The 17,309-nt window shown below is 44.3% G+C and overlaps 1 protein-coding gene across 7 annotated transcripts in view; it reads right to left on the bottom strand.

Moving 5' to 3' along the window:
- Positions 1-17,309, bottom strand: part of NTM (neurotrimin) — an 894,060-nt gene that overhangs the window by 114,422 nt on the left and 762,329 nt on the right. For all 7 annotated transcript variants that reach the window (XM_069468684.1, XM_069468683.1, XM_069468682.1 and 4 more), the window contains exon 4: positions 3,864-3,989. In XM_069468684.1, coding sequence (XP_069324785.1) covers positions 3,864-3,989 — 126 coding nt within the window. The remainder of the gene's footprint in view (positions 1-3,863; positions 3,990-17,309) is intronic.

Consider the following 17,309-nt stretch of genomic DNA (forward strand, 5'->3'; position numbering starts at 1 on the left):
AATATGGGAAGCCCAGCCTTTTCTCTAAAGCATTTACAATCCAACAGAAATTGGTGACATCAAAATAGGGCTTTGAAAATAGTCTTCTATGAAGAGTGAGGTCCTACACACTGTCATGTTTAGGAGACACCGAAAGATTGTATTTCTGTTTACTTAGGGAAAACACAGAGGAACAGGATGGCATTACGGGTATTCTGCTGAAGATAGAAAGCTGAGAGTTTAAGGGCTGCATTGAACACATCCTCGCATGCCTAGATGCAGACAAAAGGCGAGGCACGGAGTGGGAACATGTCTACAGGAGGCTGTGGCTCCACCGACGGCGCATCTGCCCCTGGAGTAGGATGCTGACACTGCAGGGACTCTGGCTGAGGGTCAACAGAGCTTCATGCAGACAGAGATGGCTCTTCCTGTCAGACAGTGAGATGGGGTCTCTTCCTCCTGAAAAGAACAAAGCCCATGCAGGTGCAAACAACACCTCAAGACAGGTGTGCAGAGCAGGACAGCTTTAAGAAGTCTAGTGCACTTTCTCCTTGAACTCTAAGAGTTATAAGTTCATAAGCAGAATTAAAGAAAACATGAAGCCAGTTATCATATAAGGAAAATTATTTCATACAATCAATGGCAGTTTCAAGAGGTAGCAAGGGAGCCCTATCTCCCTCTCCGTCTTGGATACTGACAAGTGACATTTTCTCCATTTGATGCAAAGTGCTACACAAGGACCCTCACCCTTCTTTCTCCCCAGTGGTCACTCCTAGGCTTCCCTATATCAAAATACATGAACCACTACTAAAATAGATAACATTTCTGCACTCCTTTTCCACACGGAAGGTGGTCAAGGCTAGAAATACACATTCTAAAGAGGTTTATATAAGTTTATTGCAAGCAGCACCATATGAATGAGGATGTACGGAACAAATGGATCGGTCTAGGGAGAGAAAATGCAATGAAGTCATCGTGGTTGCCAAAAGAGCTTAGCCCAATCAACTGTTCATTCAGGAGTTTAATGGGTATCTGTGTAAGAACGATCTTGATGGAAACATGATCTACCCTCACAGAGCGAAACAAAAGATGACAATAGCTCTCTGCCTTTGGAGCTTCGGCTAAGGTGCACATCTTTTTCTCCAAGGAGCTCCAAGCCTGTCCTAGCATATTTAAAATGAGCACCCTTTTGGAAATACGTAGTGGGGAAAGATGAAGGCGTGACAGCTAAGGGTCTCCAGCTTCAGTTCAGATTTGGCAGTGGCCCAGTGACATCTCTGATCTCCACATAATCAGTTACCAAGAAAACAGCGCCCTGGTGAGTTCCGAGGTGATTAGTTATCGCTTGGCTCATCTCATCAGTTTGAATCTGGGATAGCTAATCTGGACCCGCGATCTGGAAAACGCCATTCATCTAAATGACTCTAATCTGCAGGTAGACTCTGATTATCCTGCTCTTCTTGCCTTGATCCATCTTCTGTTTCCATAGCAGCTAAAACCTTAGTAAAATGGGAGCATCTGGCCCAGGCTCAGGTAAAGGTCCCCTGGGGAAATGCAGCTGCTCCATGGCCACAAAAAGGGAAACAAAGGACTCTGAGACACGGCAGCATGCACAGCAGCAAGATGAACCGGGGAGGCTCAGACATCAGAGGGTGACCACAAGTAACTGCGATGAGGGGAGAGGGAGAATGTGGAAAGGAATGAAATTAAAGCAGGAGCACTGAGGAGGCTGTGAGAGAAAGGGAAGCACAGACAAAAACAGGGACCGAAGAGGCACAAGGGGGCAGGACAAAAGGAGATGAGTAGAGGGGAAGGGGGAAAAGCAACAGCCGGAAAAGGACAGAGAGCTGACTGGCCAGAGGAGGGAATGAGAAAAGACATCAAACAGGAGACAGGGCCTGTTGACATGAGGCAAAGGAAGTCTATCCTGATGACAAATGTTCTGCAGATTTTAAAGGCACAGACTGCCCTGGCGTCCGAGAGCACTGGGGACCCCGTTCAGCAGTGATGAATGGCGTGCACCTCGGACTCAGAAAGTCTGTCCATCTGGGTGGCCCCTCCTGCAGAAGTGCCCTGGGGCCACTCTCCCTCACTAATGAGCTCACTCCACGCTGAAGACTCCTCCCAGATTCTGGGCCAGTCTACTTGGAAGGTCATCTCAAATGGAGAGATCGGCAGAGACGTCAGCAGCTCTCCCTGATCCCTTTGTTCACAGTGACAGAGTCAACAATGGCAGCACAGGACAGATCTCAGGAATTCAGGCCACACCCAGCTGAAGATTTCATGTCTTCTCTGAGAACACTGATCAGGGCAAATCGTCACTGTTTGAGAGAGGAAATTCAGTATTTGGGGTCCATTTGTAGTCCTATCCTGATTGTTTTAAATGTCCAAATGTAGTGGCTACTGCAGTACAAGGCCGCCTGCAGGAGCAGAGGACGTATGCCCCAGCGGACACACGTGCTGCTGGTGGACAGCCCTCAGCTGTTGGCCCCTGGTGTGGATTTTCTCATGTGAAGAGAGTCGCCTGGTCCAAGGTCACATTGGACCTTGTTGGGACAGCCTAAATTCAGACCGCCGTGCTGACATAGAGAACAAGCCCTGTTGCCTCAGTAAAGGACATTTTGCAAAGGTCATCCTAGCTTCAGAGCTCCCTACAGGGTCAGCTGAGATGTCTCACTGAACCGCATCACAAGTTAGCTTCTGCCTCCGTCCAACCCTGCTTCTCTCCCCTCCCTCCCACCGGAGATGATCCGATAGCATCCCCTAAGCTTCTTTCACACCAGTCACCTTCTCGGAGTCTGCTTTGGAGGCAGCCAACCTGCAACAAGCAACCATCACCACTAAGGCTCCTCTAGAATCCTTAAACCTGCACTACTCAGCAGTACGCATGCCTTCGTCCACCCGTCCATGCAAACACACATATACATTCACAATTACATACGTACAGTTCATGTCACCCAGCAAGAAGCAATGGAATTAAGGACTGCTATCCATGTCTCTGCTCAAATGTCCCCTTTTCAGAGGCCTTCTCTGACCCTCCTTTTTCTCACCCTTATCAGTTATATTGTGGACATTTTTTTTTTTTGTCATCTGTCTCATGAGAATATATCTTTTTGGTTTATGGCTATGTCCCACAGTGCCTAGAAGAGAGCCTGGAATCTGCAAGCACTCAATAAACATTTAAGAATGAATAAAATAATTTTATGTTCCTTGTTCCCAAATGAAAGCTAACTTAATCATAAATAGCATCTGGTCTTAAATTCTAAAGGTTTTAATGCCCTATCCATGAAAGCGCAAAACAACACTTAGTCTGGTCTACATAAAATCCGAACATTTAGATAAAGTAAATTTTGCAATTTAGTCACACATTAAGTTGTGTTTGTAATGTAGGATCAATCAGAGTAAAACAACAAAACCACAAAACCAGCTAATGACCAGATTTTTGGCAACGCTGAAGAGGCACAGACTTGGAGATTTTCCTTTTAGGAATATGGCCATGTAAAGCTCTCACCCATCATTATGTGTTTGTGTTTTCTCTCTCTTAAAACAGCCAGCTGAGCAATGCCACCAACGCAGATCCTTCCACCATCGAACCTGATGTGCAAAAGTTCACCCTGAGTATCTTACCACCATTTCACCTAGAGACAAGTGGGATTCATTTCCAAGGGATTGAAGAGATACTCAAGAATGATTTCCAGAATCTTAGAGGATATGCCTGTCTTACAGAGAACACCAAAATTCTCTGCAGAGCCATTAGCCTATGATCAGGTTACCAAGAACGTAGAACCCAGTGGGCCAGGTAACCGGTACCATAACCCCCCACCCACAGCCAGCGATTCTCCCACTTCCTCTTATGACATGATATACCAAACCGCTGCTCTTACCTTTGGGAGAGATGTGTCTCCAGGTAACCGTAGGCTCTGGTCTACCTGTTGCTATGCAGGTGAGGCTGATATTGTTCCCTTCATTGATGGAGATATCTGAAGAAATCTCTACAATTTTGGGAGAGACTGTGGAGACAAAACAGACAGGAGGGAAATGAAGATCCTGCTGAAAGATTTCTTTGTTGTCTTACAATGGCAGTTGGCAGAAGAGCCCAGAGACTGAAATATATGGACTATAGTAAGTTAACGATGAGGAATTGGGGGAATTACCTTAAACATGAAAAATATCTCACCTTGAATCTAGCTTCCACTTGCTCCTACTTAAACACGAAGTCAGCGAGTCCAAATGGGGATAAATTCCACTGCAATACTACCATAACTATCTCCTACCTCCTACCTCCACCCTCTGCCCACCTCCACTCTCACCACCCCCCCCAACACATGCCTGCGAGCCCTTCATACTGCACGCCTCTGCATCTTCAGATGATGCAATTCTGATCCTATCACGTCGCCGCCTGAACAGCCCCGATTGCTCCCGTTGCCACACTGATCATACCCAGGCTCCTTCCCCTGGGTAGGGGCTGTTCAGAATCAGGAATCAACCCACGTTTCCACAGCCCTCCCCAGTGACTCCACTTCTGCTGACCCCCTTGTGTCCTCAGCACATGTCTGGTCATCACGCATTTGGATCAATATTGTTCCTTATATCCTTCCTGGACACTCCCAGACATCCTTTAAGGCCAGCCTGAATTAAATGCCAGTTTCTTTGTTGCAATCTTCCCTACTCTACACTTCTCTGCCATCCTTGACAACAAACGTATTGCCTCCTCTTCATCTGCGTGCCCAGAGCACATTATATACACCTGATGGGGACTCAAAACAACACCAGCGATAAACACACTCAGTATCTCCTTGGACCGTCTCTCTTTCCCTCTCTCTCTCTGTCCCCTAAATTATTCCCCCAAGGAGGGAAGGATTCATCCTAATGGGTAAAGTTAACGGCAGGACCTTCACTTCTTTCTGTCTTTTGTTTTGAGCCAGGCTTCCCTTTGGAAGCTTTCATTCTGTTCTGCTCCTCTGTGTGCGTGCTCTACAGGAGCAGCACCCCACAGGGACGGCCACATCCTGCAGTACAGCCAGCCACTGTGCGTGCACACCTGTCTCATTCTAGGGTCCGGCAGTAGAACCCCCCTGCTGCTGCACATCTGAGCCTGATTCTCCCGTCTCAGCTCTCCCACTAGTCGATGTGATGTTTGGTTCTCTATGTGGCTACTCACTTGTCTAATTTGTCAAATAGTTCATAATTCAAGTGGATAAAGTAAGGGTGTCACTTATTCAGCCCCTAAACTCCAATTCTAAAACCTACCCCACTACGTTATGGTTATTTGCTCAGTGTCACTCACCCACCAGACCACGAGCTTTCTGATGGCCAGCTTACTGATGGCCAGTATTCACAGTAAGAGTTCAGCAAATATTTATAAGATTGAGTTATAATGGTTATTCAAGCGAACCACCTTCCCAACCTGTGCCATGTTTATAACAACCTCGGAGTTGGGTCATTAGCTCTTATTATTCCAGTCTTTCCAAAAATGGTTTTGACACATTAGTTCTTGGGAAATAAAGTGGCCCCTCCATGCAGCACTCTTCTGTTTGTCCAAGATATGTTCCTTCCTTGAATACATATTCCTCAGAGCCATTCTGTGCAATTCCAGGGCATATCACCGCCCCCGCCCCCCCAGGACACAGTGTGATCAGGCCTGCCGAAGAACCCAGGGAAGCTGCACGATGACGTTATTCCTCATTCCAAGGCCAGAATGGGACACTCACACTAAAATCAGATGGGTTTGGAAATTTCGATATTGGCCTTCTTCTACTTGAACCATTACTCATTCCTAGTTGTGTCGGGTCTTGTCCTCCATGAAAAGGGGGCATTATGAAGATACTTAGCCTTCTTTCCTTTCCCTCCTTCTCCAATATTATCTTCGACTCATGCCCTGCATCTGCCCAGCTGGAGTACTCATTATTAATAAGCATGTGCTGCCCTTTTGTGTCCTTATACCCAGACTCTCACTGCTGACTTTAGTGCTCAGACCCTTTTCTCTGACTATATACACCCATTAAAATTGTACCAGGCCTGGGTGAACTGTCACCCCCTTCCATAAGGCCTTCCAGGTGATCTCCAAGAGGATGTGACCTCTCCTTCCTGGGGCTCCCATGGCATTGTGGTACCTCCTTTATGGCATTTAAACTAAACTCCCTTATGGTACATGTGTCCCACCTTCCCTTCTATGCTATAAATTGCCTGAAGATAAGGTATGGAATAAGAGCCTTACTCATCTTTCTATTAACACTTTTTGCTGCCCTAAGTAGGGTGCCTTTCACAGAGAAAGCACCAATTAATCATTTTAAGATTTCAATCCACATTGAGCTTCAGATAGACAGGCAGTGTGTGTGTGTGTGTGTGTTTGTGTATGTGTGTGTGTGTGCACATGCACACTTACCCGCACTCTCATAGGTATCTAGTGGGACAGAAATAATGAGGAGTGGATGTGGTGAGGGTTGGAGAGAGACCACTGGCTCTACCATCTGGGACTTTTAGGGTATAACATTGCAATTTATGGTTATATCGTTTTAAAAGCTAGATTGAGCCTTCCAGGACAGAAAGGTAATTGATGAGTTAATGACTGAGAATTTGATTTGCTGACTGCCTGAAGGGTACAAACTTCTGAATTTTCTTAGTTCTAGAATCATTTAAACTGATCATTGCAGAAATAAACACTTTGATGTATCTTATTCCCGGAGTATTAACTGAAGCCTTCCCTTCTCATGCATCGCTCCCCAACCCATACCTCTGCCTGGTCCCTGCTCCTGCCCGTTCTTGGCACCCACACAGCCTTGCTTGCTTCCTGGAGGACAAGCTGCCTGCAGAATGTCTTTGCTGGCCTTGCAGACACTGCTTCAACTGTGCAGGTAAGTAATTTATTGATCTGTAAAGCACTCCGAGATGCTCTGCAAGGGATTATGTCACGCCAACGCCATGCAATAAAATAAAAAATGATGGACTTTGTGAATACAGGGTGATTTAGGGTTTATAGTTGGAAGTGTGCTTAAAGTACATTTTAAGTGGAAATCAGACTGGGTAATGAATTACTCTTGCTTTGGAAGGGCTTACTGGGAGTTCATTTTCCTGGCTCCTTACATGATAGCTAATCTGCTAATCATACACTAGAGAACAATGCACAGTCCCCAAGTAGGATAGAAGGTGGTTTGGGCCAGAGCTGTCAGCATAGTAAGTATATTAAATAAGACAACTGCACCTCATGCTTGGAAGAATCATCTAGAATTGTCTACCTCCACTAGCAATTGGAAAGTATCCAACTCATGAGGTACAAGTTGGAGACATGCTTGCTGCCCTTTTCCATCCTGCCTAAGAGGACAGCCTGTGGGAGGCAAACTGCCCCTGGGTGAATTTAGAGGCAGAGCATCCATGGCGTAGAGCTGAAGTGGTCTGACCAGAGGTGAAATCCCAAGTATCAGAACTAAATTGCATAGTGTGTAAGATGCTACAGGATTGAAAGTAACATTTTCTAGGAGTCAACTTCTAGCATATTGTCAGTATTCAAAATTAAATGAAATTGATAAGGATGCACCATGGGTTTCAACTAATCCAAGCTCATAAGGAAGCTTTTGGCTAAGTGTGAGATGGGTTATATTTTTATATTGTTTCCATGCATATATTCTGTATCTAACTTATTCTCATCATGTGGGCCATTAGAGACATACTAGGACTGCTTTTCTTCATTTCATTCATTCACTTTTTCATTCAATCCTTCATCAATATTCATTGATCACTTTTCATATACTACCATTGTCCTAAGCATTGGGAACATAAACTAAATAAGACACCATCTTTGTCCTCAAATAGTTCGCAGTCTAGAGATGTAGAAACAGAGAGAGAAGACTAACCCTTTAATGTATTGTGACATAGAAGGATGAATCAGGAGTTATGGGAACAAAAGGGACAGACATCTAAATCAGCCTGGAGATGGATGCCATGGGAAACTTCTTAGACATGTGACACCTAAGGTAAACCCTAGGAATGAGTAAACATGAATCAGGTCTGGGGAGAGGAGAAGGAAAGACATTGTAGGCAAAGGAGACAACATAAGTAAAGCATTATTAGTAAGACATAAGGCCGGGCACAGTAGCTCATGCCTGTAATCCCAGCACTGTGGGAGGCCACGGTAGGAGTATTGTTTGAGGCTAAAAGTTTGAGACCAGGCTGAGCAACACAGCGAGACCCTGTCTCTACAGAAAATAAAAAAAAAAAAAATGGCTGGCTGTGGTAGTCCACGCCTCTAGTCCCAGCTGCTCAGGAGGCTGAGGTAGGAGGATCATTTGAGCCCAGGAGTTTGAAGGTTCCAGTGACCTACGATGATGCCACTGCACTCCAGTCTGGGCAACAGACCAAGACCTTGTCTCAAAAAAGTGGAAAAAAAAAAACAAAACATGTTGTATCCAGGCATAATCATTAATAGAAGACTTTAGAAGCTGGGTAAAGTCATCCAACAGACATTTTGTAAACACCTACTATATACATAATCGTGTGCTAGGTATATGAATGGCATACGGAAATATTCCAATTTTCTTGGCCCTCCATGAACTTACAATCTGTTTGGGGACACAGTACCCAATAAACATTCCAGAGAGTTGGATAATAAAGCAAAATATGTTAGAAAATTGTGTGTGATTGAAAGTGAAATGAATGGCGGGAACATTAAGTGCTATGCATTGGTAGGAGGGAGGATCACAGCGAGCGGAGTGTCAGGGATGGCTTCCCCTCGGTGGGGAGTCTGTTTTGGATATCAACAAATGGGAAGCAGTCATCTAGGCAGAAAAAGTGAAGCTAGTTCAAATGGGACAGAATTACATGGGTACAGATGGGAAGGCAGAAATCCATGAACCAAATGAAGACACAGAGTGCACTTGCAAGAACCAGGAGTTTCAGTGCTGGCTCTGCTATGCTCTAACTGGGCAACTTAGCCAAGCTACGTAACCTATCAGTGCCTCACCGTCCTCATCTATAAAATGGAGCTAATGATTTTACGGCCCTCATGAGGGTCTTCTGAGGATTTAAAGAGTAAATGTATGAAATATGCTGAGAGTAGAGGAGATGTGAAGAGAAATGAGCTGTAACATTGTCTGTGTTTGGCAGGCACACATATATAGTGTCAACACAGAATGGACGGTCAGGACATTTTAACACAATCAATGAAAAGCACAATACAAGATCAATGAGGTAAGCTAGAGCCAGATTATGGAACAGCCTGAATGGCTAGGTCCTGGATTTTAACTCTATCCCATAGATAATGGCAAGCATTTGATTTTTTCTAAAGGAATGTCATAATTTTTAAAAATTTATTTTAAGAAATAGAGTCTGTTAGCGATGTGTCAGATGACGTGAAACAGAGAAAAATCAGAGTTGGTGGAATCAATCTCTAAGAGTGATGTTCAAAGCCTGGATTAAACTGTGGGCTCTGTAAAGATGGGAAAAAAGGGATGGATTTGAGAGCAATGCCCAGGGAAGTGCATGGCTACTACTGACTGCCTGGAAGGGGACAGGGGACACGGAGTCAAGCAGGCGCACTCTTTTGTTCAACAGAAGCTGGGCGACTGCACTAGAGAACCCCTGGATGTTATACGGGAAACCACCTTTGGAGAGAACATTAATTTGATTAACTCTGCTTTAGACATCCTCATGGTGAGATGACAAGGGATGTGCAGGCAGAAATATCCTGTGTAGATCCCAGTCTGAGAATCCAACTGAAGGGTAACTGGCAGAGGGGTGAGAACTGAAGCCTCAAAAGTAAATTAAATCTTGTAAGAGTTGATGGCTCCCTTTTCCCACAGACACGTATGTGATGTCTGCTGGCTTTTGAGATCTGAATCTAGAAAACATACCAATTATAGAAACAGAAAGATCACAAAGTGGTTAGGATATGCTTAGGAAGAAAGACAGAAGCCAAATGAGCCATACTCTCTGGATACAGTCCATATTTAATACATGATGCTAAGGCTTAATCTGGCTCTTATTGAATTTTAATCCAAATGTGTAAATAATTAAATAAGATAATTATTAAAGCAGCATTCTGAGGAACTGCCCTACTCTTGGTTTAGCTTCCACTGCCCAGGTGTTGAGTTTTAATAATTATGTCATTAATAAATAGCAATTTGCTGTTTTTAGCACACAGTAGATATCCTATTAAATCCGAATTAAGATGCTTTATTAAGCACCGTGGGGTCCTGTGGGGCTGAGAATGCACTTAAGCTGCTTGGACCTGGTTACTGTGCACAGCATGTGCAGATCTATGTGTCTCAGATGGCTTCCTTCGCTGCCAGGGGGCCTTTCACCTCCTCCCTCTGCTCTGCAGTGAAAACCGGAGGTGCCTACACCTACTCAGGACAGTTTTCACGGCAAGCTTTGCTGCTAAAGCCTTGGGACTTTTGTCTTTGCAGAACTAAAAGGGCAAATCTGGCGTGCCCTCGACCTTTCTGGTTTCCAGACTCCACACAGCAACATTCAGGCCCTCAGGCCTACACGAGCAACCTGGTGCATGAGTGCTCAAGAGAAGCTCTTGAAGATGTAATCAAGTGGGTGTTGGTTTGTACACTAATTCGTCATTTCACACAGGCCATTGTGTGCCCAGGTAAAGTAGAGTGCAAAGGGGGGCAGTTCACATACAGATGCAGGCTGTGGCGCAATGCCCTCTCTCACCCAGACTGAACAGAGATGAGTCGGTCATGGAGCATGAGGACAAACTCCTTCCTTGGCCTTGAAGGCCTGTCCTGCTCTGCATCCTGCCTCCCTCTCCACACTCCTTCCAAGTCATCCCCTCTTTCTCACTCTGACAGCCACCTCTCCTGAAACGCCTCACCTTGACTGAGTCTGTCCTGCCCAGCTGTCTCCCTGCTCTGCATGGCGCTGGTTCCGTTTTATTCCTTCACTCACAGCTCCTCAAAGAAGCCTTCCTTGACCACCCTTTCTGAAAGAGAACCCCCATGCTGCACCATTTGTTGCAAAATTGTCAACTCTCCTAAATAAAATGTAAGCTCCACTGGTTGTCCTGTTCATTGAAGTGTTTGGCACATACCATAATGGCTGGCGTGGTTTGTGTTCAACAAACAATGTTTGAGTGAATGAACGGTTGTGTTTTTTCAAGGCTGTATGCGAATGCAAATAAATTGAAATGACTGAATTTCCTCAAGATCTATAAATAAACCCTGAGGACACTTAGTGTACATAATAATGTTGATACCATTTATTAAATACCTGCCATATAACAGGTGTTTTACATATATTACCTTTTATTTTATTTTTCCTTACATTTTTTTAACCCCACGAGTAGATAGTATTTCTAAGGTGAACAACTGGTTGGGTTTACCTAGAATCAAGGGGTTTCCCAAGAGTTTCAGGCAAACAGTGCTAATTATTTCCCACATTCTACAGTGGAGGGCGCTGATACTCAGAGGGGTCAAGGAACTTGTTCAAGGACATACCACTGAAAATTACAGCTTTTTCTTTTCTTTTTTTTTTTTTAAGCAGGGATAATATGAGTTAGAAAAATAACAAATGCACATGGAATCATGGGTGCATGCATCAAAAATAAACAGAAACGCCAACACCTATATATTGAGAATGTCTGCAAACTGTGAAGCCACTGTGCATTAGACACTGCAGGAATCTTGACTCCATTATTGGATAATCTTATCCTGTACAAGAATCCTACGAGGCACTACTATTATTCTTCCTATCATTGGATGAAGAAACTAAGGATTAGTGAGATTTTAGTAATTTGCTCAAGGTTATCCTGCTAACAAGGGTTGAATTTGGGACCTGAATGCAGGTAACGTACGATCCCGACTATGTTTTCTTCACACAGAGTTGAGTCCAGGAAAATGCAGATCCCACTGAGTGCCCCTTGGGTCTTGCCGAATGCACCCACCCTCAGGAGGTCCTATTTCTCTCACATCTCCAAGGGAACATCTGTACGCCCACAGTATATTTAGCAAAGGGAACCCACCCCAGTGCTATCTGTAAGGTGTTATTCTCTACCACAAGAGTGGATGGGAGGTTTCATCAATATATTTTTTGGACTTTCCCATATTTGCATAAATATTTCACCTTCCTCCTCCTCTTCTTCCTTCCTTCCTCTCTGATTGTCTGACTTCCTTCCTTTTCTCCTTCCTTCCTTCCTAAAAATATTTGCATGATAGACTGTGCATTCCAGTATTGTGGGATCTGTAGGATCCCTTTTGATAAAAAGAATCCTAAACTTCACATCAGAACACCAAATTGTAAGCCTGGACCCAACAATACTAGCTCTATATACTCATGTGAAGCATTTACTAGCTCTATATACTCATGTGAATCATTTACTAGCTCTATATACTCGTGTGAATCATTTACTAGCTCTATATACTCATGTGTATCATTTGACTCTCTGATTATATTAATTATATTAATACCTGTTAATACCTGCCTTGCTTCCTCAAAATAGACGTTCTGTGGATCAGATAAAAATCACATTTTAAACATAAAGTGATATTCAAATGTGATTTCTTAGTGTTACTAAAAATGTGTACCTCAACAGCCCAGTATGAAGAGAAACACAGGCGTTGGGGCAGTGGGGGACTGTTTTGGTTTAGGGGGTTGGGAAGGACCATCGCCTTCCCCCGCAGGCAGCTGCTGAGCACTGCTTCACATGTGCTCACGGCTCTGGGATAAACAGCATCTTCAAGAGAGAACCCAGGATTCAGCCTGGGATGCACAACAGGACGCCACGCTCCTGCCAGCAGTGTGCTTGCTGCCTTCATTTTCAAGTAGGGGAGGTCAGATTACAGACACTCAGAATCCAAAATGAAAGTCTGAAAATGTGCAAAGCTCCTTAATGGCATAACCTCTGGTGGACTGTTGTTTCTTTTGCCAGAATCCTTTAGTCATCTGTTACATCCTATTCTGTCTCTCTCTCTCTCTCTCTCTCTCTCTCCCCAAATTAAAACCACATTTGCTGGAAAATCATGACACCCTGGGAAAAAAGTGGGTGATTTATTCGGGATTAGTCATAAACCACTGGTTCTGAAGTTTGGGATTTTTTTCCTTTCAGCATCAACTGAAATGTGGAAGGAAGTTTTTATGAGCTCCACTGCCTGACCCACTTTAGTCATTCCTGATGGAGATGTAGGAGAGGAAAGTAAACACCATTCATTCATCACTCCACGCTTCTCTGCTTCTGGGCATATTAGTGCAAATTGAATTTCACAGCAACCTACCTGTAACCATAAGTGCCCCATTATATTGGGCAACATCTGAGAAATTATTAAGAAGTGTTTCCTCATCAATTGTTTAACGTGGGAACGTAAGAGAAGTATTGCTAATCATGGCAGGGACCTGCCATCCTGACAAGACTGGCTGGTTTCCAGCTTCCAGGACAATGGCGTGTGCCTCAGGTGCAGTGCACAGGCCGGCTGTATTGCCCTCCACCACCAGGCCCCGGCAAGCTCTGTGGGAACCAGCGCAGGAAGGGAGGAGCGGGGTGGCAGAGAAGGAGCACGGAGCATGCTCTATGCTGAGCACTCTGCTAGGTGTTTGATTTTCTACTTTGCAACAGATCGTCACTGCAAGTCCCAAGGTATGATCTCTGCACTGGGTGGTAAAGAATTCAAAGCTCTGAGAGGTTAAACAACTAAACCAAGACCATCATAAGGAGGTGGACACATTGCAGGTTCTCTAATAAAATGCTTCTAAAAACTAACAGCCAGAATTTACACAAGCCATAGATCCTCAAAAATTAAAATGATGCCACACCAAAGAGAATCAATTAATCCAATTTGTTGCATGATTTTATGAGGACAAGAACAAAAGAAAAAATACCAGGAAACTATTACTTTTTTGTTATTAGTCCTCCTGGAATAAAACTAATATTTGTTGAACACCTAATAAAGACTAAATACTTACCATATATTTTCCCATTTAATCCAGGAAACTGAGGCTTTAAATAGCTAATGGTATGCTCAAAGCCACTGAGCTACAAAGTGGCCACTCTCAGACCCAAGCTCTTTCTACAGTGTTTTGGGGATCAAATGAAAAATGTAGGTATAATTGAAAGCACTTAGTGAATTACTAATGGTTCTGCAAATGTATGCTATTGTGATTGAGACAATGCAGAGTTCAATCAATTAGCGGTAAACAGCATAATTGTTTGCTGTAAAAACCAACCCTGGCTTGCTGACCAGGGTTTCTTTATAGCGCCTAGCAACATCAATTGGCATGCACGGTTTCTTCACATCCATCTCAGAGACAGGCACTGGCAAGACATTCCTGATCCCTCCTGTTTCTAATTTCTTCTCACCAGGAGTTCTATTCCTGTAGTTCCCAACAGCCACAGCCTTGCCATACCCTTTAAGGCTCAAGGGCAAGACTCCTTTAAGCTGTTTCTTTTGCTCTCTTGGCATCTGGCATCTTAGCATGGTTCTCTCTTCCAAAGGCAAGAATGTTGTTGATGTCCATGAAACTCACATGACCAGTTAAGGTAAGCTAGGTACACAGTGGTGACTGCCACTGTGATCATCTCCCAGACCTCATCAGGTGCTCCTCTCCTCTAAAGAGACTTTTTGCACAAGCTCTAAAAGATCTTCATAGGAAAGGGACAAGACCCCCTCAGGCTTAGAGAATTCTTTGGGGCCACCCCAGGCAGCCCCAGCTTCAGCTGGAAGGACTCTCTCAGTGTATTTCATTTCCAGAAACTGCAGTGCCTATGGTGTCTCTTCATTTTTAATAGGGGTCATTTTTCTCCAAATTCAGGAAAATGTTAGCTAACTCTGCCCCTTGGACGTTCTGGCTTGTGCTCAGAAACCCACCTCACAGAGAGAAAAAATGGTCTTTCTATAATGGGCTGTGCCATCCTCCACCTGAGGATGGGCTGATATAACATAAATAAGCAAATGTGAAAATGAGTAAGTACAGGTCATGGTAACTAACCTCTTGGACTCTGCCATATTCTTCTCCTGTCCTTAAGAGATGCTCAGGTAATCATCAGCCCTCTCTCCTAGCCGCCCTACTTCAGGTCAGATGGAGGCCAACCAGGTAGAGCCGCAAGGCCCTGTCCCCAGGTGGTCCTCGCTCCCAGTTCTTGGCTCTGCAGAAGCTGTGTCTCTGAGCTGTCAATCTGCTGGCTGCCAACAGCGCCAAGCTCACTTACATTCTCAGCTGCCTTGATGGCGTCATCGGCACTTTAATTCCTAATTGCCTAAAAGCACTGGTAGTTATGCGCTTCAAACACGAGCTATAAAACTGTGTGCAGCAGGGAATTATGCTGACTGCAGTAGGAAGGTCATGAAGAAGTCTTCACCACACCCTACTTCTTGGCTGCAGTAGGGTACAAATTATTCCCCAGAGTTTTCTCTTTTCCTTCGAGTAACTGCAAGATCAAGTTCAGCAGAGGATGACAGTTAGCCCGGAAGAGGGCTTTCTTCCTCTCTCCAGCACTAGGGCACCAGTATTCTTTATAATAGAATGAAAACTTGAGTTAAGCCCACACTTCCTGTGACCACTGTCTTTGGGAATAACCGAGGCAAGTGGAAGGAAGACATATCTCATTATCTGACTTCGAATCCTTAGGCCTGAGAGGTGGTCCCACTGCTGTCCAAGGTAACCTATCACTTGATTTTAAACCAATTTTTGTTCTGAGGCCTTATTGCCACTAAATCCCTCATAAAGGTTATGGTCGAGGAACAGATCAGGACGAAGCTGCCTTCCCTTCAGCATGAAGCTAGAGATGCAGGCCTGCCTGTTTTACACTACAAGTTCTCTGTGAGCGCGGCAGCTCCGTTAATCCCCCTGCGAAATGTCACAGTGCCGGAGCTAGCGAGGGAGTGCAGTTGGGGAAAGGAAAAAGTTTCAACATTACTTCTTGTTAATACAAAGCTTGTCAAACACATCACCTAGAAATACCGAATGTCTTTATTAGATTCTTTTATCTCCCCCCGAGATTGGAGGGACGCAGCCAGTTGCTTCTCAGTAGAGATGTCATCATCCAGAAACTAATTAAAGGCTACGCAGGAAGCTGGGTCTCTCACACTCCGGAGAACAAAATGCATTAGCAACCGAAGTTAAAAAAAAAAAAAAATTACAAGTGAACTTTATATCGAAAAGGGCAAGTTGGGAATTTGACAATAACTCTTCTTTCTCCCTCACCAGCTCACAGCAGGCGAAAGTGGGTGCATCAGGATGTCGATGAATCTTGACAGGAGGCCATCTGCTCCCCGGCATCGCTCAGGAAGGGATTTCTCCTCTCTCTCTGGGTGCAGAGGGGTAGAGGCCACCTGACCGCTTACTATGGGAAGTGCAATTGTACGGGTTTCATGCCAGCATTTTCCCTGACTATTGAGAGCTGAAAAAGATGTGTGTCTCTGAACAGACCTGCGCAGATCAAAGAGCCTGGCCACTCAGCCCAAAATATGTCCAATTACAGAAAAACATATAGGTGCACAAGTTGTGCCTTTGCGGAGACAAAAACTCAGAATCTAAGTCCACTGATACCTTTAACCACGTAATAATCTTCCCGCATGTGAATTAGGCAAACAGCTCCATTCTATTATGCTTTACAATCATCGAAAATCCCCACGTGCAGTGTTACCGCCTTTCTTAGATTTCTCCTGCTGATATTTTGTGATCTTTTGTTTTTTGTTACTCATAGTTGTCCACAGAATAACTTTGAAAGCCCATTCAAGGCCTTTTCCCGTTGAGTGCTAATCCTCTTGCCACCGCACACCGTGACTGTCCTAGCACAGCATTTGCCGCCACCTGCCTGACTGCCTGCTGGGTGATGACGTCTCTTTTGCCTTACAAGGCTCTTGCTTTTCGGCTCTACTGCTCCGAAATCTTGCTCATCATTCGGTCATATATAAAAACACCTTGTCCACCAGGCTGAATGGCTGATACTAAATGAGTGAATGAGTTCAAAAGCCTAGACATGCGTTGTCTCTTTCTACCCAGAGAATAAAGTTTAAAGTCTTTGGTTTGAGAATTCAGACCACCCCTACTTCCACACTTACCTTCTACTATTCTCTCTAACTATTCTTGACCACATGGCACACATTTGTCTCTATCTGCATAAATTAATATGCACGAAAGGCCATCTGCAAGTCTCCAGAATATCATGGTAGCCAACAGTTCAGGCTCTAAAGCCAACTAAACTCAGACTCTAATCCTGGATCTACTAGGGACTAGCCATATATATATATAATTTTTTTTTTCAATTCTTTTATTGTGGTAAAATACACATACCATAAAATTTACCATCTTAACCATTCTTAAGTCTACCATTCAGTGGTATTAAATACATTCACAAAGCCACATATGTTTAAGAGAGTCGTTTAACTTCTCAG

The sequence above is a fragment of the Eulemur rufifrons genome, chromosome 6 (assembly GCF_041146395.1).
Source record: "Eulemur rufifrons isolate Redbay chromosome 6, OSU_ERuf_1, whole genome shotgun sequence".
Taxonomy (NCBI): Eukaryota; Metazoa; Chordata; class Mammalia; order Primates; family Lemuridae; genus Eulemur; species Eulemur rufifrons.